Source organism: Pan troglodytes, chromosome 2 (assembly GCF_028858775.2).
Source record: "Pan troglodytes isolate AG18354 chromosome 2, NHGRI_mPanTro3-v2.0_pri, whole genome shotgun sequence".
NCBI lineage: Eukaryota > Metazoa > Chordata > Mammalia > Primates > Hominidae > Pan > Pan troglodytes.
Genome location: NC_086015.1, coordinates 188,764,793 through 188,792,572, shown reverse-complemented (window position 1 = coordinate 188,792,572; position 27,780 = coordinate 188,764,793). Strand labels below are relative to the sequence as shown.

Sequence of the window (27,780 nt, the reverse complement as noted above, 5' to 3'; positions counted from 1 at the left end):
CCTCCCAAAGTGCTGAGATTATAGGCATGAGCCACTGCACCAGCCCTGAAAATATTTTAAGTTATAACTACAAAGCAGCCTTACTTATTTGTTGTAAGTAATACTTACAACAAATCCTGGTTCACTTATTAGCTTGTGGAAACAATAATTTAATAATAATATTTACATCTAAAGTATACTCTCAATTTTCCTACTACTACATATTAACCACTATGAGTCAAACATGGTGTTAGATGCTTGAAGCACATCATTGATCCATATTAGTGAGGAAGACATTATTACCATTTTATAGAGAAGAAAATTGAAACCCAGAGAATTTATTTTACATATTCAAAGTCATATAATTATTAAAAGGTAGAATGAAGATTTGAACCCAGGTGCATCTAATTTCCTGGACTTTGCTCCCTTCATAATAGTAAACTCCTGATTTCCACTTTAAACTTTTTTTTTTTTTTTTGGAGACGGCGTCTCGCTCAGTCTCCCAGGCCGGAGTGCAGTGGCGCCATCTCGGCTTACTGCAAGCTCCGCCTCCTGGGGTCACGCCATTCTCCTGCCTCAGCCTCCCGAGTAGCTGGGACGACAGGCGCCCGCCACCACGCCCAGCTAATTTTTTGTATTTTTAGTAGAGACGGGGTTTCACTGTGTTAGCCAGGATGGTCTCGATCTCCTGACCTTGTGATCTGCCCATCTCGGCCTCCCAAAGTGCTGGGATTACAGGTGTGAGCCACCAGCCTGGCCCTTTTTTTTTTTTTTTTTTTTTTTTGAGACAGATTCTCACTTTGTCACCCAGGCTGGAGTGCATGCAGCTGCATGATCTCAGTTCACTGCAACCTCTGCCTCCCAGGTTCAAGCAATTTTCATGCCTCAGTCTCCTGATTAGCTGGAATTACAGGTGCACACCACCATGCCAGCTATTTTTTTGTATTTTTAGTAGAGACAGGGTTTCACCATGCTGGCCAGGCTGGTCTCAAACTCCTGACTTCATGATCTGCCCATCTTGGCTTCCCAAAGTGCTGGGATTACAGGCGTGAGCCACCACGCCCATTCTCGCCTTTAAACTTTTAAAACATCAAAATAGGCTGGGTGTGGTGGCTCACGCCTGTAATCCCAGCACTTTGGGAAGCCAAGACGGGTGGATCATGAGGTCAGGAGTTCGAGACCAGCCTGGCCAGCATGGTGAAACCCCATCTCTACTAAAAATACAAAAATTAGCTGGGCGTGGTGGCACGCGCCTGTAGTCCCAGCTACACAGGAGGCTGAGGCAGAAGAATCACTTGAACCTGGGAGGCAGAGGTTGCAGTAAGCTGAGATTGTGCCACTGCACTCCAGCCTGGCAACAGAGCGAGACTCCATCTCAAAAATAAATAAATAAATAAAACATCAAAATAAGATTAGGACATCTAAGGGGTCATACCATCCTTTTTGACATGAAGAGAATAAGCAAACAGGCAGAAACTTGGAAACCACCCAGCAGTCTAGCAATTGACTCCTTATGGAATAAATGGCTTCATCATACTAAAGAATTATGCAGATAAATGCATTATTTAAGATACAAAACTAAATCTATAAACCCAATAGAAATTATTTTCCTCTAGGCCGGGGGCAGTGGCTTGCGCCTATAATCCCAGCACTTTGGGAGGCCGAGGTGGGTAGATCATCTAAGGTCAGGAGTTCGAGACCAGCCTGGCCAACATGGTGAAACCCAGTCTCTACTAAAAATACAAAAATTAGCTGGGCATGGTGGCAGGTGCCTGTAATCCCAGCTACTAGGGGGGTGAGCCAGGAGAATCACTTGAACCCAGGATGCAGAGGTTGCAGTGAGCCAAGATCGCGCCATTGCACTCCAGCCTGGGCAACAAGAGCGAAACTCTGTCTCAAAAAAAAGAAATGATTTTCTTCTAAATATATGCTGCTTCCCACTGCACACAGCTTCACTATTTTATGGATCTCTCTCTCCACCTGCATGCCCAATTTAACAGTAAGTATTCAAGAGATTTGCCTACTAGGGCAACGTTGTGGAGGAAGCCAAGATGTGGGCACATCTTTAAAATAAGAATTTTAACTACCTTCATTCTTTATGTTCTGTAAGTTTTTACCATTTTCAAATGCAATAATCAACAAAGGGGGCATTTTAGTAAACTATAATAACTTTCAAAAAAAATGCAATGAACTTATTCTTAATGCCAAACCCATACTATATAACTCAACATATTTGAAGGTTAGAATTTACAAAGAATCTGTTGTATTCCAAGATATGAGATGATTGTGTTGACTCCCCATTTGCTGAATATCAATCTGATCCCTTAGGCCACTAATGATCATGCCTCACTAAAGATCAATGTAGTCAAAGTGAATCAACAGACCATGGACCTGTTTTCATATATTCACCCCTAGCCTGGAGAAAGTCCTCAAAACAAAACATTCAAGTTAGAATAACTGAGGTTATTTAAAGACATGCCTCTTTTTAGGATCAATACAAAGAACAATACCTCTGTAAGTTCAAGGAGATCGTCCGTTCTTCTGTCCCTCTCTTTGCCAGAGCAAGTCTTTTCCTTTGTCTCAATTATTGACACTTTCCTCCTGAGTAAGCCATTACTTCCACTGCCCAGGCGGAGTCGGGCCGACACTTCTTCTGATAGGTCAGGCTCCAGTTGGTATCCCCTCCTCTGATCAAAAAATTATCTAAATTCTACTGACATGTTTGATACTTGCAAATATAAACACAGATTACACATGAAATATAAAACTGCCACTAATGTGAAAGAAAAGAGAATTAGCAAATCCCCCAAGTGAGTAGATTTACCCTATCTGTCTGTCCCTGCAAGGGGGAGCAAAAAAAGCTCCAGACCTAGGCCTCACAGGACCCTCAGTTATGAACCATCAAACAGAACACTCACCACCTTCCCTGGAAGTAGCAAGAAAAGTATTTTCAGTTCTACTATCACAATTAAAATTAGTATGTTTAAAAGATATTATGAAAGTTTTAAACAGCAAAAAATATGACCCACAATCCCATCACTCAGAATAAATCCCTACTATCTTTATAGTAACTCAACTTGGTTCTAGTTTATCCTTGAAAAAAGTCATTTTATATTACAGAAAATGCACAAAACATTAATGTACCACTTAATTTGAATGAACACCTATATAACCACAATTGTAGTAAACAAATAGAATTCTGCCAGCAACCCAGAACATATCATCTCTTTCCAGAGATGTATGATTTTTAAGAAATTCTCCCTAAGAAGCCATAAAATGTAGGTAACATGTTGGTATGGAGGCAGATTGGTCTCTCATAAACAAAGGTGGCTACTGTACAGAGGCAAAACTCCAACAACTCACAAGGAAGAAAAAAGTTGTGTATTTTCAATGCTTCCTGCCTTTTTTTTTTTTTTTTTTTTTTTTTTTTTTGAGACAGAGTCTCATTCTGTCACCTAGGCTGGAGTGCTATGGTGTGATCACAGCTCACTGCAGCCTTGACCTCCTGGGCTCAAGCAATCCTCCCACCTTAGCTTCCCAAGTAGCTGGGACTACAGACATGCCACCATGCCTGGCTAACTTTTAATTTTTTTTGTGGTGACAGTCTCACTATGTTGCCCAGGCTGGTCTCAAACTCCTGGGCTCAAGTGATCCTTCTGCCTTCGCCTCCTAAAGTTCTGGGATTACAGGCATGAGCCACTGTGACTGGCTGGCTTGCTGCTTTTTTAAAGAAAAACAACAGAATTAACAATCAAAGTTATATATATATACTTTTTCTTGCTTTTCATGGGCACCAAAACATAAGTTACATAAGTAAACAGATATCAAATGTAACTAGGATTTTTACTTACACTTTCATTTTCAAATCTGATTCCGACCATCTTCTCTGTATCAGTAATTTTCCCCTTTGAACACCTAAGGAAAAAAATTGAGAGATGATAGACTTCTGCTAGATGATTCAAACCTAGTACATCCTAGTTTTAGAAATAAGATTTCATAATTTGTACATAAAAATTGTGTTGAGTTTACATAATACTCTAAACCAGGAGTCAACGAACTTTTCTGAAAAGGAACAGACAGTATTTTAGGCTTTGCAGGTTTTATGGTCTTGGGCACATCGTGGCAACTCTACCACTGTAATTTAAAAGCAGCCAGACAGTATGTAAATGAATTCGCATGTTCCAATAGAAATTTACTATACAAAAATAGGCAAGTAGACCAGATTTGGCCCATGGGCCATAGTTTACAAACTCTGCTATAAACCATCATCCCAAAATCCTAAAGCATGCAGAGCTGCCTTTACTGTTCCTATCCTAAAGGCACTGACACTAGACATCCCCACTCCAACCAAACTCCCATCTAAGAAGCATGTGTTTCTCCCAACCCCTGACGCCTGGGAGATAAGGGGCACCCCCCAACCCACCAGGCTAGGGTGGGCATCTGACACAACAGCTAGCTACCTATCTACCCTATATGCTGACCAACTACCAGAACTCAAGAGAGTTCACAATTCCTCAGAACTGCTTACTCATAAATACAGCTTATAAAGTAAGAAAATATATATTAAAACAAAGTGTAGAATGAACTGAATGTACGTACCTCTTTTCACTTCTCAATGAACATAGAGGTCCCCTTGTTTCAACAAGTCTATCTGTGAGGATGGTAAAGAAAAGATTAAATGTTTCCTTCATCGATGAATAATATAGTCAGAATTTCAGCTTACAGAGTTTCCACAACATCAAGACATTCCTCTACATTGAAATGCTACAGTGAATTCCAAAGACACTAGCCTCCCTATATACTAAGTTGCCTAAAAAAATGCATACATATCTTTGCTGTTTAAATATAATCTTTACTATAAACTGAGTGATATCTGCTTATCTGGTAAGCTGTCATTTAGTGGACAGTAAGTGGAGAAATATAAGGAAATTGTTATATAAGGAATATAATAAAATTTCAGCTCACAAAATAGTTGCTACTATCTAGCAGCTTAGGAATAATAATCCAGAGCCATGTTATGAATCTACTTCACCCTGAAACAGCTTTTCTACTAAATTCCTAGATAAGCCCCAGTCAATGCTGTGAGGTTTTTGTTTTTTTTTGGAGACAGAGTCTCACTGTCACCCAGGCTGGAGTGCAGTGGCGTGATCTTGGCTCACTGCAACCTCTACCTCCCAGGTTCAGGCAATTCTACTTCCTCAGCCTCCTGAGTAGCTGGGATTACAGGCAAGTGCCACCACGCCTGGCTAATTTTTGTATTTTTAGTAGAGATGGGGTTTTACCATGTTCGCCAGGCTGGTCTTGAACTCCTGACCTCAGGTGATCCACCTGCCTTGGCCTCCCAAAGTGCTGGGATTGCAGGCGTAAGCCACCGCGCCCGGCCCAATGCTGTGAGATTTGACAGTATTTTGGTACACCATCTACACTTGAATGTCAATTTTCTACCTCATATGAACACTGTAACATGAACTAAGGTCAATATATTAAGACAAGGCTAAATCTGGGAACTCACATTGTTTTGGAACAAACTGAGTTGTTTTGACTCCGTGATTTTGCTCTTCCCCCCAGCCTTTGGTCTTTAATGTGTCCATCTGACTTCTTTGAGAACTTAGAAACACAAAAAGTGAGGGAGATCAGATACAAAAGCAAAGTCTACCATTAATATGCATTATCTCTGTCCAGCAAGCTTCTCCAAATAGGGGTGATTGATTACACTATTATATCAAATTACAACAGAAAGGAAGCAACTATGTGGGACTAGGATAAAAGGAGTCTAATCATGATTCTAATAATATTTCAGCCAGGTTACCTAACCTCCAGTTTCTCTGTTTGTAAAATCAGAGGTTCTGAATCCCCAGTGATGCACTAACTGAAAAATCTCAGTGTGATAAAACTCAGATTAAAAGATAAAAAACTTTTTAAGCTATATATTTAAATAGATCCTGAAACAATACATTAAAAGCAAGAACTTTTTGTTTTTTGAGACGGAGTCTCGCACTGTCGCCCAGGCTGGAGTGCAGTGGTGTGATCATGGCCTCACTGAAATCTCTACCTCTCAGGTTCAAGTGGTTCTCCTGCCTCAGCCTCCCAAGTAGCTGGGATTACTGGCACACACCACTACGCCTGGTTAATTTTTGTATTTTTAGTAGACATGGGGTTTCGCCATGTTGGTCAGGCTGGTCTCGAAGTCCTGACCTCCAGTGACCCACCTGCCTCGGCCTCCCAAAGCGCTGGGATTACAGGTGTGAGCCACCACACCCAGCCAAAAGCAGGAACTTTAATTATTTATTTATTTTGAGACGGAGTCTCGATCTGTAGCTCAGGCTGGAGTGCAGTGGCACAATCTCTGCTCACTGCAAGCTCCGCCTCCCGGGTTCACGCCATTCTCCTGCCTCAGCCTCCCGAGTAGCCCAGCTAATTTTTTGTATTTTTTAGTAGAGATGGGGTTTCACCGTGTTAGCCAGGATGATCTTGATCTCCTGACCTCGTGATCCGTCCACCTCGGCCTCCCAAAGTGCTGGGATTACAGGTGTGAGCCACTGTGCCCAGCCAAAGCAGCAACTTTAAAAAGCAAAAATAGTTTGAGGGTTTCGCCAACATGACAAAGCTAAGAGTTCGTTAAACATACTGCTGTTTCCAACATATGGCTGGTCAAAATGGAGAAAATACTGACATTCTGACTAAACCAAAAGAATTTTTTTTTAAAGTTCACAACTGATTATTCGCAAACAATCTGTTATTTCTGCATTCAAAAGCTAGATAGTAGGCCGGGTGCGGTGGCTCACGCCTGTAATCCCAGCACTCTGGGAGGCTGAGGCAGGTGGACTACCTGAGATCAGGTGTTCGAGACCGGCCTGGCCAACATGGTGAAACCCCATCTCTACCAAAAATACAAAAAGTTAGCTGGGCGTGGCAGTGGACGCCTGTAATCCCAGCTACTCAGGAGGCTGAGGCAGGATAATCACTTGAACCCAGGAGGCAGAGATTGCAGTGAGCTGAGATTGCGTCACTGCACTCCAGCCTGGGCAACAATAGTGAAACTCCATCTCAAAAAAAAAAAAAAAAAAAAAAAAAGCTAGATAGTATTCTGTGACTTTTTAATCTTCGATTTGCTATTATATAATTTCTGGGATCCCTGTGTTTTCTCACACCACTTGTTAGAATTACCTAGTGTACCTCAATCCTGAGCTCACACAGTTTTTGTCCTCCTTTCACAGGCAAATACAAGGCCAAATATCACTTCCTTCTGCCACTCTCATCTATTAATATTTGCTTAAATCATTATTTAATTAACAAGCTGTCCTATAAGGAAAATTGTTATGACCTGGGAGACTTTAATCTTGTCTCTAGTGGGTTTCCAAATGTGCTAAGATTCAATCTCTATGATGCCGCAGGGACTAGGTATGTCTCATGGGGTAGGGGTGAGGCAGGGGGAAGGAAAAAAGACAAAAAGAAAGACCGGGAGGAGGTGAAGCAGAAAGGAAGGAAGGAAGGGAGATGGGAGAAATGGAGAGAGGGGCAGGAGTGGGGTGGGGAAGGGAGGTAGAGAGAGAGATTGTGGGAAATGTATGCTGGGGAGGTTGAAGAAACTCTCTGCCTGTTGGGAGCCCTACTTCAACCAGTGATCCACTTTTTTTATATAAGAGTTTCAAGTAAAAGTTTACTTGAACAAAAGGTCCTAAAGGTAACATAAAATTTTACTTTGCAAAACCACTGTTACATATTATCCATTACTAGATAAATATCCAGGCAAATGACAGAGCTAGTTCTCTCAGGGTTGACCTCTTCTTTCAGTAAAGACCTTCCCACCAATACTTTCTCCAAAAACAAACAAAAAAAAGATGCCTAGCAAAGCATTATCTGTTAGCTCACTGTCACCTGTGATAATTTGAAGTTACAGGACAGACAGAGTTTCCATGACCACTTTCTTTAAGTCGTTCCAATAACTTTCGGTACTTCTCTCTTTCCTCTTTTTGAACACCCTAAATAAAAGAAAGCATGTTAGATAAGTACCAGCACATTAAATTTATAATTAAAAGGCCAAATGTAAACCATAGGTGTGTTTTATTTGCCAGCACTATGTTTTTAATATTTCTTTGAATTAATTATTAACTTTATACATTTTTTAAAAATAAAAAAATCTAGCCTCCTTTGATCAACTGAATCCACAATCTATATGTAGGGCTATCTCATTTAGATGGGCCACTGCTCTCCAGCCCACTTTATTCATGTTACCTGCTAAATTCTGATGGCATCTAGGTTTTTGACAGAACTGGGTTGAACAGAATTAGGTTAACTACAAAAAAACTCAGCAGAAATCATCTGCTTGCATAACGAGAATATACAGTTTCCAAAATGAATTGGCCTCACCAACATCACCAGTAACCTCTATGGCTACATTTAATAGACACTTTTCCAGTCCTTATGTTACTTGATCTCTCTTCAGCATTTCACCCTGCTGACCTGCCTTGCTTTCCTAGACAATAAGCTCTTCTGATTCTTTTTTCTCTGTCTCCACTGCAGATTATTCCTTCTGCCTACATCATACTGATGGTTTGCCCGTATCTCTTCTTGCACTACATTCCTTCCCTGAATAATCTCATCAGCTCCCTTGATTTAAATAACACCAATAGGTTAAAGATTCAGAAATGTGTCTCCTCAAAATTTCCATCACATATATCCACGAGCTTCCAGGAGAGGTTTTCTTGTGGGTTTCACAGGGAGTTTAAACAATGTCCAAGACTGGAGTCATCATCTTCCCCATAAACATAGGGTTATCTTGGTAAGTGACACATAGTGATTCCCAAAACTGAAATCTGGGACTCAGACCCTTCTATCTACTTTAGATCACACTTAATCAACAGATAACGTCCTTGCTAATACTACCTACCAATATTTCTAGAGTATATCTTCTGCATATTCCCCTGTAGATACTGGCTCAGTCCCATTTCTGATTTCTCATCTAAGAGACTGAAACATTTAACACCTCATCTTAAAACCCCTTTCAGGGATATGGTCCATTACTCTCTCTCTGCCTGCTTATCAAGTAGCAACTATTTATGTATAAGCTCGTAGAGGGCAGAAACCACATTTCATTTAATCTTGAATTGCTAGCACAGTACAACTAGCACAGTACCTGGGACCCCAATAAATATTTCTTTGATGAACTAAATTAAACAAGTGGCTCAGAAAACTGTTGGCAAGTGAAATAGCAGATGGTCCTTGGGAGTGCCAGATACAGGAATAATTCTAAATTTTCCTGGAATAAAGGAAAACCTCAAAAGGAAAGTAAAAAGATTGACTCTTCATCATGCTGAGTGTTCTGAAAGGTGAAGGAAAAAGCAGAGATGCGCACCATTTACTTCCCTTCCTTAGTCACAGTTACTAAAATTTATAAAAAGAAACAAGTTATGGCTGGACGCGGTGGCTAACGCCTGTAATCCCAGCACTCTGGGAGGCTGACGCTGGAGGATCACTTGAGCCCACGAGTTTGAAACTAGCCTGGACAACATAGCGAGATCCCATCTCTATATATAAAAAAATAACTTGGTAAATTTTTTTTAAAAAAGCAAGTTAGACTAATTCAGGTACCCAAAAAGAATCTAATCTTGGCCAGTCTCAGTGGCTCATGCCTGTAATCCCAGCACTTTGGGAGGCTGAGGTAGGTGGATCACCTGAGGTCGGGAGTTTGAGACCAGACTGGCCAACATGGTGAAAACTCATCTCTACTAAAAATACAAAAAATTAGCCAGGCATGGTGGCAATGCCTGTAATCCCAGCTACTTGGGAGGCTGAGGCAGGAGAATCACTTGAACCTGGCAGGTGGAGGCTGCAGTGAGCCAAGATCGCGCCATTGCACTCTAGCCTGGGCAACAAGAGCAAAACTCTGTCTCAAAAAAAAAAAAAAAAAAAAAAGAATCTAATCTTATCTCTTCCTAATATGACTCTTTTTTCTTCCTTATAATAAAAATAACCACATCTAAAAATTGACTAAACTATATTTATATAGAATATCTATAGAAGAATACATATAGGTATCAGAGGTTACTTGCTTAGAAGTAAACATGGTGGTGGAAGCCAGGTATGGAAGGGAGTCTGAGAAATTTAGTTACCGTACATACTTTAGTACCTTTTGAAATATGTAACATATACTGGAACGTGGGAGACAGAGGTTGCAGTGAGCCAAGACGGCACCACTGCACTCCAGCATGGGTGACAAGAGTCTCACTCTGTCTCAAAAAAAAAAAGGAAAAAAGAAATATATAACATAGTAGATATATTATTTGCTCCCAAAAATATTCATTAAAAATTCTTTTTAGTCTTTTAATTTTTATTACTGAAAAAAGTTTCATTTTTAAATTTAGCTGTCTGACTCTGTGTCTGTGCCTTCAATACTTTCACAACGATTTTCTGCTCCTCGATAAGCAACATGCTTGATCCTGTCACAGACTCACTGAGCACACGTGGCCGCTATAGGCCTTGCTAATGTGATCTGGACAATCTCATAAGAACTTTAGGTCTCATAGCACGAACCCCTCAAAGTCTGCCTGGGCACATGCCGCATGCAGATTTTTGGTGCATCTGGGTTTAAGACAGCCTCATTTTGTTGGAGGCTGTATTGTAGGAAAACCTACAATGGTATGTCAAACGTTGAACCATTCTGAGTGTCTCTAGGCAGCATTCTTGGGAAGAGCTGTAAAATTTTTTTTAAAGAAATCAAGCTGAAAAGGCTTACCTCCTCCACAGTACAATGGGGACGCCTCAGACCCTTGCCACTCTCTTCAGAAATCATCTCTGTTACAGCCTGTTCCTGAGGTTTCCACATTAAAGAACTCTCTGGATTACCTTTGCTATGGCGACGGCCACCTGGTCTTCTATTATAGCCTTCTGAGTTCAAAGTAAAACTGAGCAACAGAAAAAAAAAGAAAAAAAGTATCACCAAGCTGCTTAAATTGCTGGAATCTAAGCTCCCAGACCATCCTGTGATTAAGTTGCTTTAGGTCAAGCTTACTCCTGGCAAGTCAGACAAGTACAATTATGCAAAAGTTAGATCTATCCCTAGAGCACAGGGCACCGCAGCATTCCACTATGGAATGTCTGTTTCTAAACTACAGCTGCCACACAAAGAGAGTCTCTGCCTTCCTCTTCATGCCCATTTCCAACCCCAACTCTAGATTTAGCTCTCCTATTGCATATACTCCTTCTGATACTGCATTTTTCCTTTAGTCACCTGGAACCACTGAAATTCATTATTGGTGTGATTGTTTGTTTAATGTCTATATTCCACACTAAACTTTAAATTCCATGAAAAGAGATTACATCCTTTCACCACTGTTATCTTAGTACAGGGTCTAAGCCAAAAGGCCCTCAATAAATATCTGCTGAATGCTAAATTAATAAACACTAAAGGAACTGAAGCCTGGAATTCCCACCCAGTCACAGCTGCTGGTGACAAATCTGCCTTTCCTGCCATTACCAACAATGCAACAAACTGACATCATGCCCCTCCTTCCTTGGGTGATGCTTTTGAAATGAATATCACTTATGTGGTGTTTCAAAAAAAAAAAAAAAAAGGCATAATCTGAAACAAATCATCAGTAAATATCAGACAAAATTAAAATATTAATGCCAATGAACACAAAGAAAGGGCAAGGAGTTGTTGCAGAATAAAGTAGATCAAAGAGACATGAAAACTATGTGCAATACACAATCCTGCACTGGATCCTGTATTAGGAAAAAGAAAAAGCTATAAGAGAAAAATTTAAATAAGACCTGTAGATTACATAATAGTATTATATCCATGTTAATTTCCTGATGTTGGTAATCCATGATCATGTAAGTGAATGCCCTTATTCTTTTTTTTTTCGACGAAGTTTCACTCTTGTCCCCCAGGCAGGAGTGCAATGGCACGATCTCGGCTCACTGCAACCTCCACCTCCCAGGTTCAAGCAATTCTCCTGCCTCAGCCTCCCGTGTAGCTGGGGTTACAGGTGCCTGCCACCACGCCCGGCTAATTTTTTGTATTTTAAGTAGAGATGGGGTTTCACCATGTTGGCCAGGCTGGTCTCCAACTCCTGACCTCAGATGATCCACGCGCTTCAGCCTCTCAAAGTGCTGGGATTACAGGCGTGAGCCACCACGCCCAGTCTTGAATGCCCTTATTCTTAAGAAATAAACAGATTCGGCCAGGCGCGGTGGCTCACGCCTGTAATCCCAGTACTTTGAGAGGCTGAGGCGGGTGGATCACGAGGTCAGGAGTTCAAGACCAGCCTGGCCAACATGGTGGAACCCCAACTCTACCAACAATACAAAAATTAGCTGGGCGTGGTGGTGCATGCCTGTAGTCCCAGTTACTCGAGAGGCTGAGGCAGGAGAATTGCTTGAACCCAGGAGGCGGAGGTTGCAGGGAGCCGAGATTGCAGCACTGCACTCCAGCCTGGGAGACAGAGCAAGACTCCATCTCAAAAAAAAAAAAGAAAAGAAAAAAAATAAACAGACTCAAGTATTTAGGATTAAAGGGACATGAATCAAAGACTCTTAAATGGTTCAAAACAATATGTATATATGAGAGAATGAGAAAGCAAATGTAACAGAATGACAACTGGTGAATCTAGGTCAGGTTATTTGCCTAATAGAGCTTCAAAATATATGGAGACAAAAAAACATGGAGCAAAAACTAGCAAAGCTGAAGGAGAAATAGAGAAATCCACAATTGTGGTAGAAAACTCAATTCCTGACTCGTCAATCAATAAAAAAGTTGACAGAAAAATCACTAACACCTGTAAAATATTATCAACCAACCTGACCTGACATTTAGGTCATTCTACCCAACAACAGCAGAATATGCATTCTTTTCAAGTGTACATGGAACATCATCCAACTGGACCATACTCTAGGCCAGAAAACAAACATTAAAAAACTTAAAAGAAACGAAATCATACAAAGCATATTCTCTAACCATAATAGAATTAAACTAGAAATCAATAACAGATATCTGCAAAGTCCCAAATATTTGGAAATTAAACAACATATTTCTATCCTTCTAAATCACAGGTCAAAGAGGAAGTAAAATAGAAATTAGAAAATATTTATTTACTTATTTATTTATTTATTTTTTTGAGACGGTGTCTCACTGTGTCACCCAGGCTGGAGCGCAGTGGCCCAATCTCAGCTCATTACAACCTCTGCCTTCCGGGTTGAAGTGATTCTCCTCCCTCAGCCTCTCAAGTAGCTGGGATTACAGGTGTGTGCCACCATGGCCAGCTAATTTTTGTATTTTAGTAGAGATGGGGTTTCACCATGTTGGCCAGGCTGGTCTCAAACTCCTGACCTCAAGTGATCTGCCCACCTCAGCCTCCCAAAGTGCTGGGATTACAGGTGTGAGCCACCACACCCAGCCTAGCAAATATTTTAAATTGAATGAAAATGAAAACCAACATTTCAAAATGTGGACAATGCACCTAAGCAGTGCTTACAGGGAAACAGCATTAAATGCTTAGAGAATAAGTTCACCCCTGACTAACTGTGTATCTCCTAAGAACAAGGGCATCTCTTATATAACCACAATATAATTACCAAATTCAGGAACTTTTGCAATAGTACAATGTAATATGTAGCCCGTATTCAAATATCTCTAAAGCTATTAAAAAATAACCTTCATAGCAATTTTGTCCCATCTAAAATCTAATCCAGGATCTCACATTGCACGCATTTAGTTATCAGGTATCTTTCATCTCCTTCAGTCTGAAACAATTTTTCAGCTTTTCTTTATCTTTTTAATGAATACAGGCCTATGGTTTTGTAGAATGGACCTTAATTTCAGTTTAACCAGCTTTCTCATGATTAGAGTCTATCGTTTTTGCAGGAATGCTGCATTTAGTTATGATGTCTTTCTCAATGCAATACATTTGAATGCCATGATGTCAGTTTGTCCAACTGCTGGCAACTTCACTTTGATCTTTTGGTTAAGGTGGTGTCAGTCGTGCTTCTCCACTTTATTTTTCCTTTTGTAAGTAATAAGTAATGTGGGCTGGGCGTGGTGGCTCACGCCTGTAATTCCAGCACTTTGGGAGGCCAAGGCGGGTGGATCACCTGAGGTCAGGAGTTCGAGACCAGCCTGGCCAACATAGTGAAACCTCATCTCTACCAAAAATACAAAATTAGCTGGGTGTGGTGGCGTGTCCCTGTAGTCCCTGCTACTCAGGAGGCTAAGGCAGGAGAATCGCTTGAACCCGGGAGGCAGAGGTTGCAGTGAGCCGAGATCATGCCACTGAACTCCAGCCTGGGTGACAGAGCAAGACTCCATCCCAAAAAAAAAAAAAAAAAAGTAACGTGTAAGGAGATATTTTGAGTTTATGTAAATACCAGTGCCTCATCAAACTTTTTTTTTTTTTAAGACAGAGTCTCACTCTGTCACCCAGGCTGGAGTGCAGTGGTGTAATCTTAGCTCACTGCACCCTCTGCCTCCGGGTTCAAGCAATTCTACTGCCTCAGCCTCCCAAGTAGCAGGGACTACAGGTGTGTGCCACCACACCTAGCTAATTTTTCTATTTTTAGTAGAAACGGGATTTCTCGCCATGTTGGCCAGGCTGCAAACTTGTATTTACTAGTTTTGGCTCAATTGATGATTCCTTCCCATATCAGTTATTACCATGACAGTTACAAAATGGTGATTTTCTAATTTTATCATTCCTTCCACACTTACTAGTTGGCATTCTACTATAAAGATCTTTCCCTCCTCGACACTATATATTTATTTATTAGCATCTGAGTCCCTGTCTTTATTCATTTTGATGTTTAAATTATCCCATCTGGCCAGTGAAAGCCCCTTTGAAATCTCCTCCTCTGTCAGGGTGGCATGCCCAGTTTTTGAACACTCCTTTACTTTCTGGCACAAGATGTTCAGACTCACTTTATACTTTCTTTCCTAGCCCTATAATCAGCCATTTATTCAATTCCAGAGGGCGCTAGTTTTTAGTTTCTCATTCCTAAATATAAGTGGATAGCCAAGGAGTACCAAGTACTTGTATAAAGACTCTAACTTCAAAGATCAGATCAAAATAAACAAACACAGAGGGAGACGGCATAAACCAGAAGGGAGCACTCAAAACATATTTTAAAATAATAAACAGCTTTAGAGAGATAAGGAAAGATTTTGCATCCTTATAAGAACAAGATGCTTAGAGAAAGAAAAAAAACACTGGGAATAGGCAGGGGGAGAACTTTTCTAACTTAAAAACTGACAGTCAAAAAAGAATTAGTAAAAAATGTTTTTAAAAAGAGCAAGAAGGCCGCGCGCAGTGGCTCACGCCTGTAATCCCAGCACTTTGAGAGGCTGAGGTGGGTGGATTACCTGAGGTCAGGAGTTCGAGACTGGCCTGGCCAACATGGTGAAACCTTGTCTCTACTAAAAATGCAAAAAATAGCTGGGCATGGTGGCACGCCCCTGTAAGCCCAGCTACTCAAGAGGCTGAGGTGGGAAAATTGCTTGAACCCAGGAGGCGGAGGCTGCAGTGAGCCAAGACTGAGCCACAAAACTGCCTGGGTGACAGAGCAAGACCCCATCTCAAAAAAAAAAAAAAAAAAAAAAAAGCAAGAACAACAAAAGGAGAGAATGTATGGGAAAATTAGATCAATCTAGAAGGTCTAATGTCCAAGCAATAAAAATTCTACAAAGGGAAGGAAGAAAACTATTAATAATAACATTTTACAACTGATGGATATGACCAGTGTATGAAAACTAACCAGGCCACGTACACTTATAATTTCAGCACTTTTCTGTATGCATAATTATATTTTTAAGTTGAGAATAAAGTAAGTGGCAATTCTTTCTAAAACAGTTTTCAAAATCAGATGCTATGGGCATATAATACAGTAGAAAACGTAAGGCCCGGTGCGGTGGCTCATGCCTGTAATCCCAGCACTTTGGGAGGCCAAGGTGGGCGGATTACCTGAGGTCAGGAGTTCGAGACCAGCCTGGCCAACATAGCGAAACCCCATATCTACTAAAAATACAAAAATTAGCCGGGCATGGTGTGGGGGTGCCTGTAATCCCAGCTACTCAGGAGGCTGAGGCAGGAGAATTGCTTGAACCTGGAAGGCAGAGGTCACAGTGAGCCAAGATCGCACCAATGCACTCCAGCCTGGGAAACAGAGCAAAACTCCATCGCAAAAAAAAGAAAAGAAAAGAAAATATAACACACTCCTAAGTTCAAGTCTCTCACTGGCTGCATGACATTCAGCAAGTTACTAACCTCAGAGCGCTTAGCAGGACTACATAATACAACAAAAGTGAGACTGCCTAGCAAGAGTGAGCACCTAATAAATGCTAAGTTTCCATTTACAGAAAGAATTTAACACTTACCCAAAGGAAGGCAGGACTCTGCGTGGCTGATCTCGGGTAACTGTCACTCTGATCTTTGGATAGTCACTTATTCCATTAGGAGATTTATTACCTATTTAAAAAATGCATTTGTAATTGTGAAATGAAAAATCACCTGCAAACAGTCTGCATAAGGAAAGAAAAAAAATCTGTGAGCAACCTACATCATAGAGCTAAATCAACATCTTGTTTTTCAATTTCTATTAATAGCACAGGAGTCTAGCACAAATTTTGTAGACGTTAAAGGAAAGCAATAGGGCTTAGTTTGTTTTTGATCTCAGATACGTAATAACAGAATTCACTGGCAGGCTTTGCTTGTTTTGCTTGATGGGACTGTTAAGAGGCCATGAAGAACTCAAAGATTATAACTCTCTGTAATCTAATCAATTGGAGTAAATTATTCAAATTCAAACCAGCCGTACGTTTGGCCGGTAACATACCTAAAATATGAAAAATTCTGAATTCCTAAACACATCTGGCTCCCAGGGGTTGCAGATAACAGATTATGGACCTCTTTACACAAGAAACCTGCCCTAGGAATACCTGGGCTTCTCTGACTAGACTACACAAAACTCACAGAAACACAGTAGTGCCAGCATCTCAGGCACAAATCTACCATCCTTCATATGTGTCAATCTTAATGGTAAACAATTCTAAACAAATATTCCAAACAGATGATAAAATTCAATTTATATTAACTTTTTAAATGAAATAAAAGGCTTCAAAGTAATATCATCTTTGGGCTGGGCGCAGTGGCTCACGCCTGTAATCCCAGCACTTTGGGAGGCCGAGGTGGGCGGATCACCTGAGGTCGGGAGTTCAAGACCAGCCTGACCAACACAGAGAAACCCAGTCTCTACTAAAAATACAAAATTAGCCAGGGTGGTGGCGCATGCCTGTAATCCCAGCTCCTCGGGAGGCTGAGGCAGGAGAATCACTTGAACCCAGGAGGCGGAGGTTGTGGTGAGCCGAGATCGCCCCATTGCACTCCAGCCTGGGCAACAAGGGCGAAACTCCATCTCAAAAAAAAAAAAAAAAGAAAGAAATATCAAGTTTTTAGGAACTAGCTTCTCAGACACAGGGGTATGTATTTATTCTCCTTTGCTCTTCTCTACTCCTAGAGGTACTTTTTAAAACAGTTTGAAAAGCACAACTCTAAGGCTTGTATCATTTCCTTAACTTCTTCCACTTTTGAATTTTAAACCTACAACTTCTCTAAGCTCATTTTCCTTAACTTCCTTCCCCCGCAACTTTACAAGCCTTCCTGAGTGGCAGACATCACAACTATTTCGCAGGATTCTGGCTTCTTCCTACTTTTCCCCACCATAGCATTTTGTATAGTGCATATATATAATAATGACAATTCCACTTCAGGATCTAAGGATGACATGGAAGTCCCTAGTCCATAAAACTGTGATAACTGGGAACCTAAGGCTGCTCCCCAACTAGATGATGAACTCCTAAAGGACAGGAATAAGGTTTTATTATTTTGTTATTCTTGATAACTTAAGCACAGCACCCGGCACAGAGTAAGTTCTCAGGAAATGTTTTTGCCTGTTTGTTTTTTTTTAAATGAATGAACCTTTTTAATATGACCTTGATCTAAGTCACATTGAGGACACTGATAATACAAACAAAAAACAACAGTACATTCAAAGACAACAATTCTGAAGAAAAGCTATTTGCTTTTTAGAACGGTAGAAAGAATGTCTTTCTCATCCCAATTCAAATCAGTGTTTTCCTTTCATATTTTCAAAATGTAGGGAAAAAATGGGCAGAAGGAGGTAGGGGGAAACAGAAATATTTTTGACCACCTCACCCAGTTTCAGCATGTTGTTCCAGGATCCAGAACCTGTCAGTTCACAAGATGAAGAGTTCGAAAATACCTTAAAATCAAACAGAATCACTTCTGTAGCATCTAAATTTTGTCACCTAAGTAACTTTCTATTATGAAAAGATAACTTTTTCTTAGGTAGCTCACAGAAGAGATACCATCAATAAGACCTAAGGTTTAATTTGTCAAGACTCACAAAATGATGTAGAAATAACAATTCTAGTTTCTTTGTATATCCTTAAATAAGAAAGCATATGTAATAATATTTAGCTCTTTGTAAACACGTTTTAAATGTTCATTTTATTAACCTTTAATTTCTTGGCCTTTATAGCACAGCTAATAAAGATACAGATATTTCTGGAAAAAAGTAATTATACACATTAACTCTCGAAGAGAGAATTTTCTAAAATATAATGATTAAGTATAAAGATCAGTATTCCTAATGGAGTCTCATCCCCACTGACCTCTCCTGAAGGGGCCACATTCCGTGTTCCATTACAAGCAGAAGTTACCATGGGCTTTGTGGTCATCTGGAATGGGAATCCAAATAAGCTGGCAGCATTGTAGAGACTGTTTTTCACTTGGTGAATAAAGCAATCTAGAAAGTGTCAACAAACTGTAAATATAAAGTAATAAACCTCCAGCTAAAAAATAAAATGATATCTTGGAAAGAGCCTCTCTCAATTTTTATCAAAAGTTCTATTTGCTGGGTGTGGTGGCTCACACCTGTAATCCCAACACTTTGGGAGGCTGAGGTGGGAGGATTGCTTGAGCCCAGGAGCTCCAGACCAGCTTGGGCCACCATGGAGAAACCCCATTTGTAGAAAAAATTAGCTGGGGATGGTATCACACGCCTGTAGTCCCAGCTACCTGGGAGGCTGAGGTGGGAGGATCACCTGAGCCCAGAAGATTGAGGCTACAGTGAGCTGTGATTGTGATACTGCACTCCAGCCTGGGCAACAGAGTGAGACTCTGTCTCTGAAAAACAAAAATTTTAAAAAGTCCTATTTTCAACCATTGAAATTAAAAGGTATTTATCAATATAATCCTTTCCTAGGTTGGGTGTGGTGGCTCACGCCTGTAATCCCAGCACTTTGGGAGGCCAAGGTGGGCAGATCACCTGAGGTCAGGAGTTGGAGACCAGCCTGACTAACATGGAGAAACCCCATCTCTACTAAAATACAAAGAATTAGCTGGGCGTGGTGGCGCATCCCTATAATCCCACCTATTCAGGAGGCTGAGGCAGGAGAATCGCTTGAACCCGGGAGGCAGAGGTTGTGGTGAGCCAAGATTGCGCCATTATACTCCAGCCTGGACAACAAGGGCAAAACTCCATCTCAAAAAAAAAAAACTGGGCCAGACTTGTGGCTCTTGACTGTAATCCCAGCACTTTGGGAGGCCGAGGTGGGTGGATCACTTGAGGTCAGGAGATCGAGAACATCCTGGCTAACACAGTGAAACCCCGTCCCTACTGAAAATACAAAAAATTAGCTGGGCATGGTGGTGCACGACTATAGTCCCAGCTACTCAGGAGGCTGATGCAGGAGAATCGCTTGAACCTGGGAGGCGGAGGTTGCAGTGAGCCAAGATCATGCCACTCCACTCCAGCCGGGGCGACAGAGTGAGACTCGATCTCAAAATAAATAAATAAATAAATAAATAAATAAATAAATAATATTTTTCTAGCTGAATAACTGGAATACCAGTATTGTAATTGTGTTTTTTAAATAAAACATCTGAATATAAAAACATAAAACCATCACTTTAGCAAATCCATACTGATTCTCACACACACACACACACACACACACACACACACACTCAAAATGTTCTGAAATGACAATTTTTAAGCAGAGTTCTCCAGGATATATAAAATAAATTTTTGCTGGGCGTGGTTGCTCACGCCTATAATCCCAACACTTTGGGAGGCCGAGGCAGGCAGATCACGAGGTCAGGAGTTCAAGACCAGCCTGGCAAACATGGTGAAATCCCGTCTCTAAAAAAAACACAAAAATTAGCTGGGCTCAGTGGTGTGCGCCTTTAGTCCCAGCTACTTGGCAGGCTGAGGCAGGAGAATCGCTTGAACCTGGAAAGCAGAGGTTGCAGTGAGCTGAGATCGTGCCATTGCACTCCAGCCTGGATGACAGAATGAGACTCCGTCTCACAAAAAATAAACAAATAAATAAATAAATAAATTTTTACCACAGAGATGAGGGCATGATTAAACAACAAGGAGCATATAGCCACCAAGTACGGCAGAATTCTACAGGAAGCACTGTCATAGTCTCACTAGCTTGTCCTTACTTCCCAGGCAGGTAACAATATACCGTAGTTGCCCTAAACAACTATTTACTAAGCCCCTATTATATCTTGGCTAAGTAAAGTATAAAATATGCAGCTTTTTTTTTTTTTTTTTTTTTGAGACAGGGTCTTACTCTGTCACCCAGACTGGAGTGCAGTGGCATGATCACTACTCACTGCAGCCTCAACCTCCCAGGCTCAAGTGATCCTCCTACCTCAGTCTCCTGAGTAGCTGGGATCACAGGCATGCACCACCATGTCTGGCTAATTTTTTTGATTTTTTGGTAGAGGCAGGTCTCACTGTGTTGCCCAGGCTGGTCTGGAACTCCTGGGCTCAAGTGATCCTTCTGCCTCAGCCTCCCAAAGTGCTGAGATTACAGGTGTATGCCACTGTACCTGGCCTAAAATATGCAGCTTTTAAACATCTAAGATAGAACAAGACTATCCCTCTAGTGGAGATGTGTTAGAAGATCTTAGGCTGGGCACGGTGGCTCAAGCCTGTAATCCCAGCACTTTGGGAGGCAAAGGCGGGCAGATCACTTGAGGTCAGGAGTTCAAGACCAGCCTGACCATCATGGCAAAACTGTCTCTACTAAAAATACAAAAATTAGCTGGGCGTCATGGCACACACCTATAATCCCAGCTACTCTGGAGGCTGAGGCAGCAGAATCGCTTGAATCCAGGAGGCGGAGGTTGCAGTGAACCAAGATGGCACCACTGCACTCCAGTCTGGGCAACAGAGTGAGACTCCATCTCAAAATAAATAAATAAATTAGCTGGGCCTGGTGGCACATGCCTGTAATTCCAGCTACTTGGGAGGCTAAAGCAGAAGAATCGTTGGAACCCGGGAGGTAGAGGTTGCAGTGAGGTGAGATCACGGCACTGCACTCCAGTCTGGGTGACAGAGGGAGATCCTGTCTCAAAAAAAAAAAAAAAAAAATATCAGGCTCACCCTTCCTTGCCACCAAAAATAAAAGGAAAGGGTAGGTTTCAGTGCTTTCCTCACTTCCTCCTTTTATTACACTACCTCTTTCTCACTTTCTATATATCTGATGTAAGCTTTCTACAATATCCTATGTCCTAATTAAGGGTATTTGAAGACGCTAGTTTGAGAAAAACAGAACATCACATTAGCCATTCTGCTTTAGAGAAAGATAGACTGCAATGGTAGCTTTTAAGCAGTGCTCCAGAACATGTAAACTACTTTCCAGAAACATAGGGGAATAACAAACAAAAGGGAAAAAGTAATGGCCAGGTAAAGCACAATCCAATTTGAGTAATTTGCTAATAGTTATAAGTACCAAACTATGCAAATGAGTTGTTTTTCATTTTAGGAATCAGAGAATTCCAGGTTATCCCCTTCTAATACTGCTGAGGGATAGTACACACTCTGCTGCGCTTTCTAAGGAGGAGAAGAAGAGCTTTAGCGATTGATGCTTAACCCACAGTCTGTCATCCAGACTCTAGAGGACAAGAAGCCTCTTGGTAACATAGCAAATTGTGGCTACTAAACAATATCATAATATTTATTTTCCTACGAATGTTATCAAAATCTCGGTATGCCCCTGAGATTATGTCAAAATATCTCACTGATTTTTTTAAAAAACAGAAGGCCTGCCTCATCTGTAAAATGGGGAAAAGATCACCTTACTTCCCTGAAACTAGACTACATAGATCTCTTAAAATCTCTTTCACCTTTAAGGTCATGAGCCTGAGCCAGGTACGGTGGCTCACACCTGTAATCCCAGCACTTTGGGAGGCCAAGGTGGGTGGATCACTTGAGGTCAGGAGTTCAAGACCAGCCTGGCCAACACAGTGAAACCCTGTCTCTACTAAAACACAAAAATTAGCTGCACTTTGGGAGGCCAAGAAGGGTGGATCACTTGAGGTCAGGAGTTCGAGACCAGCCTGGCCAATATGGTGAAACTCCGTCTCTACTAAAATATAAAAATTAGCTGGGCATGGTGGTGCACACCTGTAATCCCAGCTACTCAGGAGACTGAGGCAGGAGAATCGCTTGAACCTGGGAGGTGGAGGTTGCAGTGAACCGAGATTGTGTCACTGCACTCCAGCCTGGGTGACACAGAAAGACTCCGTCCCAAAAAAAAAAAAAAAAGATCATGAGCCTGAAATTCTGAGGTCTTCTTTCTTTTCTTTTACCCTTGCTTTGCTTTTTTTTCTCTCAAAAGCAACCAATGGAGTTGTACTGTCCAACACAGTAGCTAGTAGCCAGATATGGTTACCTAACTTAAAGTTTTATTAGAATCAAATAAAGTTTAAAATTCAGTTCCTCAGTTGAACTAGCCACATTTCGAGTGCTCAACAGTCATCACTGCAGGAAATTTTCTTGGACAGCACTTTACAGGCCTTTACAAACTCTGCTACCCACCGCTTACCCTTTGGTTTAGATTCCCTTCTACAATTTGCCATTCAGAAAATCATACTACATATTTAATGGGAATGATGCAATAAGTGATCCTTAACATAGAATCCATAAAACAGATGATTGTCCTAAATAATTAAGTCAGAAACCTTCTGTTATACCAACGTTTGTGTGTGTTTTTTTTTTTAACCACATCCAAGTACAAGCTATTTATATTTTTCTTTAAAACTGACTTCCTTTTTTGGCTTAAAAAAAAAAGATAATTTTAAATTACTACTGTATATGTAAAGCCAACATCACCTGCCTTATAAAGAAATGAAAACACAGCCGGGTGCGGTGGCTCACGCCTGTAATACCAACACTTTGGGAAGCCGAGGCGGGCGATCACTTGAGGTCAGGAGTTCGAGACCAGTCTGGCCAACATGGTGAAACCCTGTCTCTATTAAAAACACAAAAATTAGCCGGGCATAGTGGCGGGTGCCTGTAATCCCAGCTACTCGGGAGGCTGAGGCAGGAGAATCACTTGAACCTGGGAGGTGGAGGTTGCAACGAGCCAAGATCGCACCATTGCACTGCAGCTTGGGCAATGAGAAAGAAACTCCGTCTCAAAAAAAAAAAAAAAAAAAAGAAATGAAAACACAATAATACTAAGTTCTAGTTGGGCCTGTTAAAAAATGGGAGATTAGCATATATTAGACAAGTATTGAAGATATACTAGCATTAAATCAAGATTTTCTGTTTGAAATAAACAGGATGTGAGCACCTCAAATAAATAACTGAAAAGGATACACCTTTCTTAGTACATAATCATCATTCAAATGTTACATAATGCTGTGAATGTTGAATCCCCTAAAATCATTTCCTAAACTGGTATCTATCCTGTGCTTTGGGAAATACTGTTCTAATGAATTTAGCATAAATTCCTGTCATTCGAAAATCCTTGGCTAGGGATGGTGGTTCACGCCTGTAATCCCAACATTTTGGAAAGCCAAGGTGAGAGGATCACTTAATTAAGCCCAGGAGTTTGAGATCAGCCTGAGCAATATAGCAAATAGCCCTGTCTCTATTAAAAAACAAAACAAAACAGAACGATAATTTGATCTACCTGTCTTCAGCCATTTTTTTTCCCTGAGCTCTATTCACTATTTCTTGAATTTACACAACTTTCCCATACTAGTCCCTCTGCCTAGAATATTTTTCCTTCCTATTGCTCTCCTTTGATATCCTATCCATCCTTCAAGACCTGGGCTAACACACTAACTCATACTAACTCCCGCAAACATTTACTGAGACTCGATGAGCTGAAAATTGGATAGGATTTTGTTACTATCTTTGTTTTTTTATTTTTTATATTTTCATTGACATTAGCATTATTATGTGATTGTCTTATATCCCCTACCATATTATCATATAAGGTCCTTAAAAATGGAGACCCAGGCCGGGCACGGTGGCTCACGCCTGTAATTCCAGCACTTTGGGAGGCCAAGGCAGGTGGATCACTTGAGGTCAGGAGCTTGAGACCAGCCTGGCCAACATGGTAAAACCCTGTCTCTACTAAAAATACAAAAATTAGCCGGGCGTGGTGGTGGGCACCTGTAGTCCCAGCTACTTGGGAAGCTGAGGCAGGGGAATCACTTGAACCCGGGAGGCGGAGGTTGCAGTGGGCCGAGATTGTGCCATTGCACTCCAGCCTGAGCAACAGAGCAAGACTCCATCTCAAAAAAAAAAAAAAAAAAGGAGACCCTGTCTTACTAATTTTTGTATTTTCTGTAAAACCTAACACACTGGTTAGCACTGAGACATGCTCAATAAGTACTCACTGAATTTAAACAAAATATTAACACAAATATGTCCACACTCAATTACCACATCTGGAGGTAGACCCAAATTTATAATCATTTTTGAGAAAGAGGAATATATTATTATAGCATTTTACTATGCCTTTTTCCTTTAATCTACTTTTATTTTCTTTATCCATTCAGATATACTGAAGTAAAAGACTTGGCTGGGCACAGTGGCTCATATCCATAATCCCGGCAATTTGGAAGGGCAGGAGTTCCAAGATCAGCCTGGGCAACATATGGAGACTCAGTATCCACATATAAAATAATTTGCCAGGTGTGGTGGTATGGGCCTATAGTCCCAGCTACTCAGGAGACTGAGGCAGGAGGATTGTGTGAGCCCAGGAGTTTGAGACTGCAGTAAGCTACGATCGTGCCACTGCACTAAAGCCTGGGCAACAGAGTGATACCCTTGCCTCTTACAAAATTAAAAAAAAATTGTTGATGACAAGATCAAGACAGAGCAAGATCCCGTCTCAAAAAAAAAAAAAAAAAAAAAAAGAAATATTACCAGTTCTTAAAGACAGGAGTATTCTTTCAAAATGCCACTGCTGCCTATTTTCAGCCTGGATAATGTGGCAAGACCCTGTTTCTACAAAAAAAAAATACAAAAATCAGCTAGGTGTGATAACGTGCCTGTAGGCCCAACCAACTACTTGGGAGGCTGAGATGGAAGGATCACCTGGGCCCAGGGAGGTGGAGGCTGCAGTGAGCCGTGATTATGCCACTGCATCCCAGCCTGGGTGACAGAATGAGACCCTGTCTCGAAAAAAAAAATAGAAAAGATGGGTTCCCTCAGCCATCTGAACTAGAGTCACCTCAGTTTGAAACACTTACATTTCCTCCTTAAAAATAAGTAGGGCCGGGTGCGGGGGCTCACGCCTGTAATCCCAGCACTTTGGGAGGCCGAGGCAGGTGGATCACGAGGTCAGGAGACCGAGACTATCCTGGCTAACATGGTGAAACCCCGTCTCTACTAAAAATACAAAAAATTAGCCGGGCGTGGTGGTGGGCGCCTGTAGTCCCAGCTACTCAGGAGGCTGAGGCAGGAGAATGGTGTGAACCCGGGAGGTGGAGGTTGCAGTGAGTCGAGATTGCACCACTGCACTCCAGCCTGGGTGACAGAGCGAGACTCCATCTCAAAAAATAAATAAATAAGAAGTATCTTTTCTTTGTAGAATGATTTAGAATTTTAAAATGCACAGTCTACACCTAGGCTTATTTACCTGCAAGGATTAGACAAGTCCCTGGTAACAGTAGTTACCTCTAGAAAAGATAAGAAAGGGATAGGAAAGAGACTTTCTTGGGTTGGGTGCAGTGGCTCATGCCTGTAACCCCAGCACTTTGGGAGGCCGAGGCGGGCAGATCACGAGGTCAGGAGATGGAGACCATCCTGGCTAACACGGTGAAACCCCATCTCTACTAAAAATACAAAAAAACTAGCCAGGTATGGTGGCGGGTGCCTGTAATCCCAGCTACTCGGGAGGCTGAGGCAGGAGAATGGCGTGAACCTGGGAGGCAGAGCTTGCAGTGAGCCGAGATTGCGCCACTGCACTCCAGCCTGGGCGACAGAGCAAGACTCTGTCTCAAAAAAAAAAAAAGGAGACTTTCTTTTTTCTTTTTTTTTTTTTTTGAGACGGAGTGTCGCTCTGTCGCCCAGGCTGGAGTGCCGCTCTGTCGCCCAGGCTGGAGTGCAGTAGCAGAATCTTGGCTCACTGCAACCTCCGCCTCCCAGGTTCAGGCGATTCTCGTGCCTCAGCCTCCCGAGTAGCTGTGACTATAGGCGTGCACCACTTGGCTAATTTTTTAATTTTTAGTAGAGATGGGGTTTCACCATGTTGGCCAGGCTGGTCTCAAACTCCTGACCTCAAGTGATCCTCCCACCTCAGCCTCTGAAGTGCTGGGATTAAAGGTTTGAGCCACCACGTCGGGCCAGGAAAGAGACTTAAGTTTTTTTGTTTTTTTTTTTCCTGACACAGTCTTGCTCTGTCGCCCCAGGCTGAAGTGCAGTGGCACCATCTTGGCTCACAGCAACCTCCACCTCCCAGGTTCAAGCGATTCTCCTGCCTCAGCCTCCCGAGTACCTGGGATTACAAGCGCCTGCCACCACAGCCAGCTAATTTTTGTATTTTTAGTAGAGACAGGGTTTTGCCATGTTGGCCAGGCTGGTCTCAAACTCCTGACCTCAGGTGATCCGCCTGCCTTGGCCTCCCAAAGTGCTAGGATTACAGCCACTGCGCCCGGCCAAGACTTACTTTTTACCACATACTTTTTACCTTTTGAATTTTGTTCCATGCATATATTTTTCCTATTTAAAAACTAAAAATTTTTTAAATTTATATTCAGTACCTAATCTTGGTCTTTTGGCTGGTATTTCATCAGTGTCCACTGTAGAAAACAGAGTGCTGAAAAAGAGAAAGAAATATAAATATATATATATATAGATTTACACACACATTCATTTCTGTAAGTAAACTTACTATTCATATAACACATCCCCCTTCTATCACTTTGTCATAAAATGAGATCCAACTGATGTTTTAAAAGAGAATGCTGGTGGGACACAGTGGCTCGTGCCTGTAATCCCAGCACTTTGGGAGGCCAAGGGGGAGGATCGCTTGAGCCTTGGAGTTTGACATCAGCCTGGGCAACAAAGTAAGACCTCATCTCTACGATAAAAAAATAAATAAAAAATTAGCCAGCCTTGGTGGTGAGTGAGTGTGGTCCCAGCTACACTAAGGCAGGAGGATCACTTGAGCCCAGGAAGTAAGGCTGCAGTGAGCCCAGGTCATGCCACTGCACTCCAGCCTAATCAAAAGAGTGAGACCTTGTCTTAAAAAGAAATAAAACTAAAAATAAAAGCAAAACAAAAGAGAGAATGCTATTCTATAGTAGGCTTTTCACATCCGAAGACTTACTGCTACAGTTTCAACTATTTGAGAGAGAACCAAACTTCTTACCAAATAATAATTTGCCATCTGGTTAAAGTACAAACTTAAAACTGGCCAAAGTCACTTAGCTAGTAAATGAACCCAGGTAAGAGTTTAGGACAGTATTTTCT

At 41.5% G+C, this 27,780-nt stretch overlaps 1 protein-coding gene across 11 annotated transcripts in view; it reads right to left on the bottom strand.

The window, feature by feature from the left end:
* Window positions 1–27,780, bottom strand: part of SENP2 (SUMO specific peptidase 2) — a 48,592-nt gene that overhangs the window by 13,904 nt on the left and 6,908 nt on the right. For 5 of the 11 annotated variants that reach the window (XR_010155888.1, XM_003310158.5, XM_054681302.1 and 2 more), the window contains exons 2-11: window positions 27,069–27,124; window positions 18,659–18,792; window positions 18,180–18,246; window positions 16,343–16,433; window positions 10,715–10,883; window positions 7,858–7,961; window positions 5,492–5,586; window positions 4,579–4,630; window positions 3,831–3,894; window positions 2,490–2,666 (exon numbers count right to left, since the gene is read on the bottom strand). Coding sequence is in view for 10 of the 11 variants with exons in the window: in XM_003310158.5 (XP_003310206.4) it covers window positions 2,490–2,666; window positions 3,831–3,894; window positions 4,579–4,630; window positions 5,492–5,586; window positions 7,858–7,961; window positions 10,715–10,883; window positions 16,343–16,433; window positions 18,180–18,246; window positions 18,659–18,792; window positions 27,069–27,124 (1,009 nt within the window). In the remaining variant the exon portion in view is untranslated. Of the gene's footprint in view, window positions 1–2,489; window positions 2,667–3,830; window positions 3,895–4,578; window positions 4,631–5,491; window positions 5,587–7,857; window positions 7,962–10,714; window positions 10,884–16,342; window positions 16,434–18,179; window positions 18,247–18,658; window positions 18,811–19,419; window positions 19,828–27,068; window positions 27,125–27,780 lie in introns of all 11 variants that reach the window. The other 6 variants (XM_063807406.1, XM_063807405.1, XM_063807408.1 and 3 more) reach the window with 6 other exon arrangements.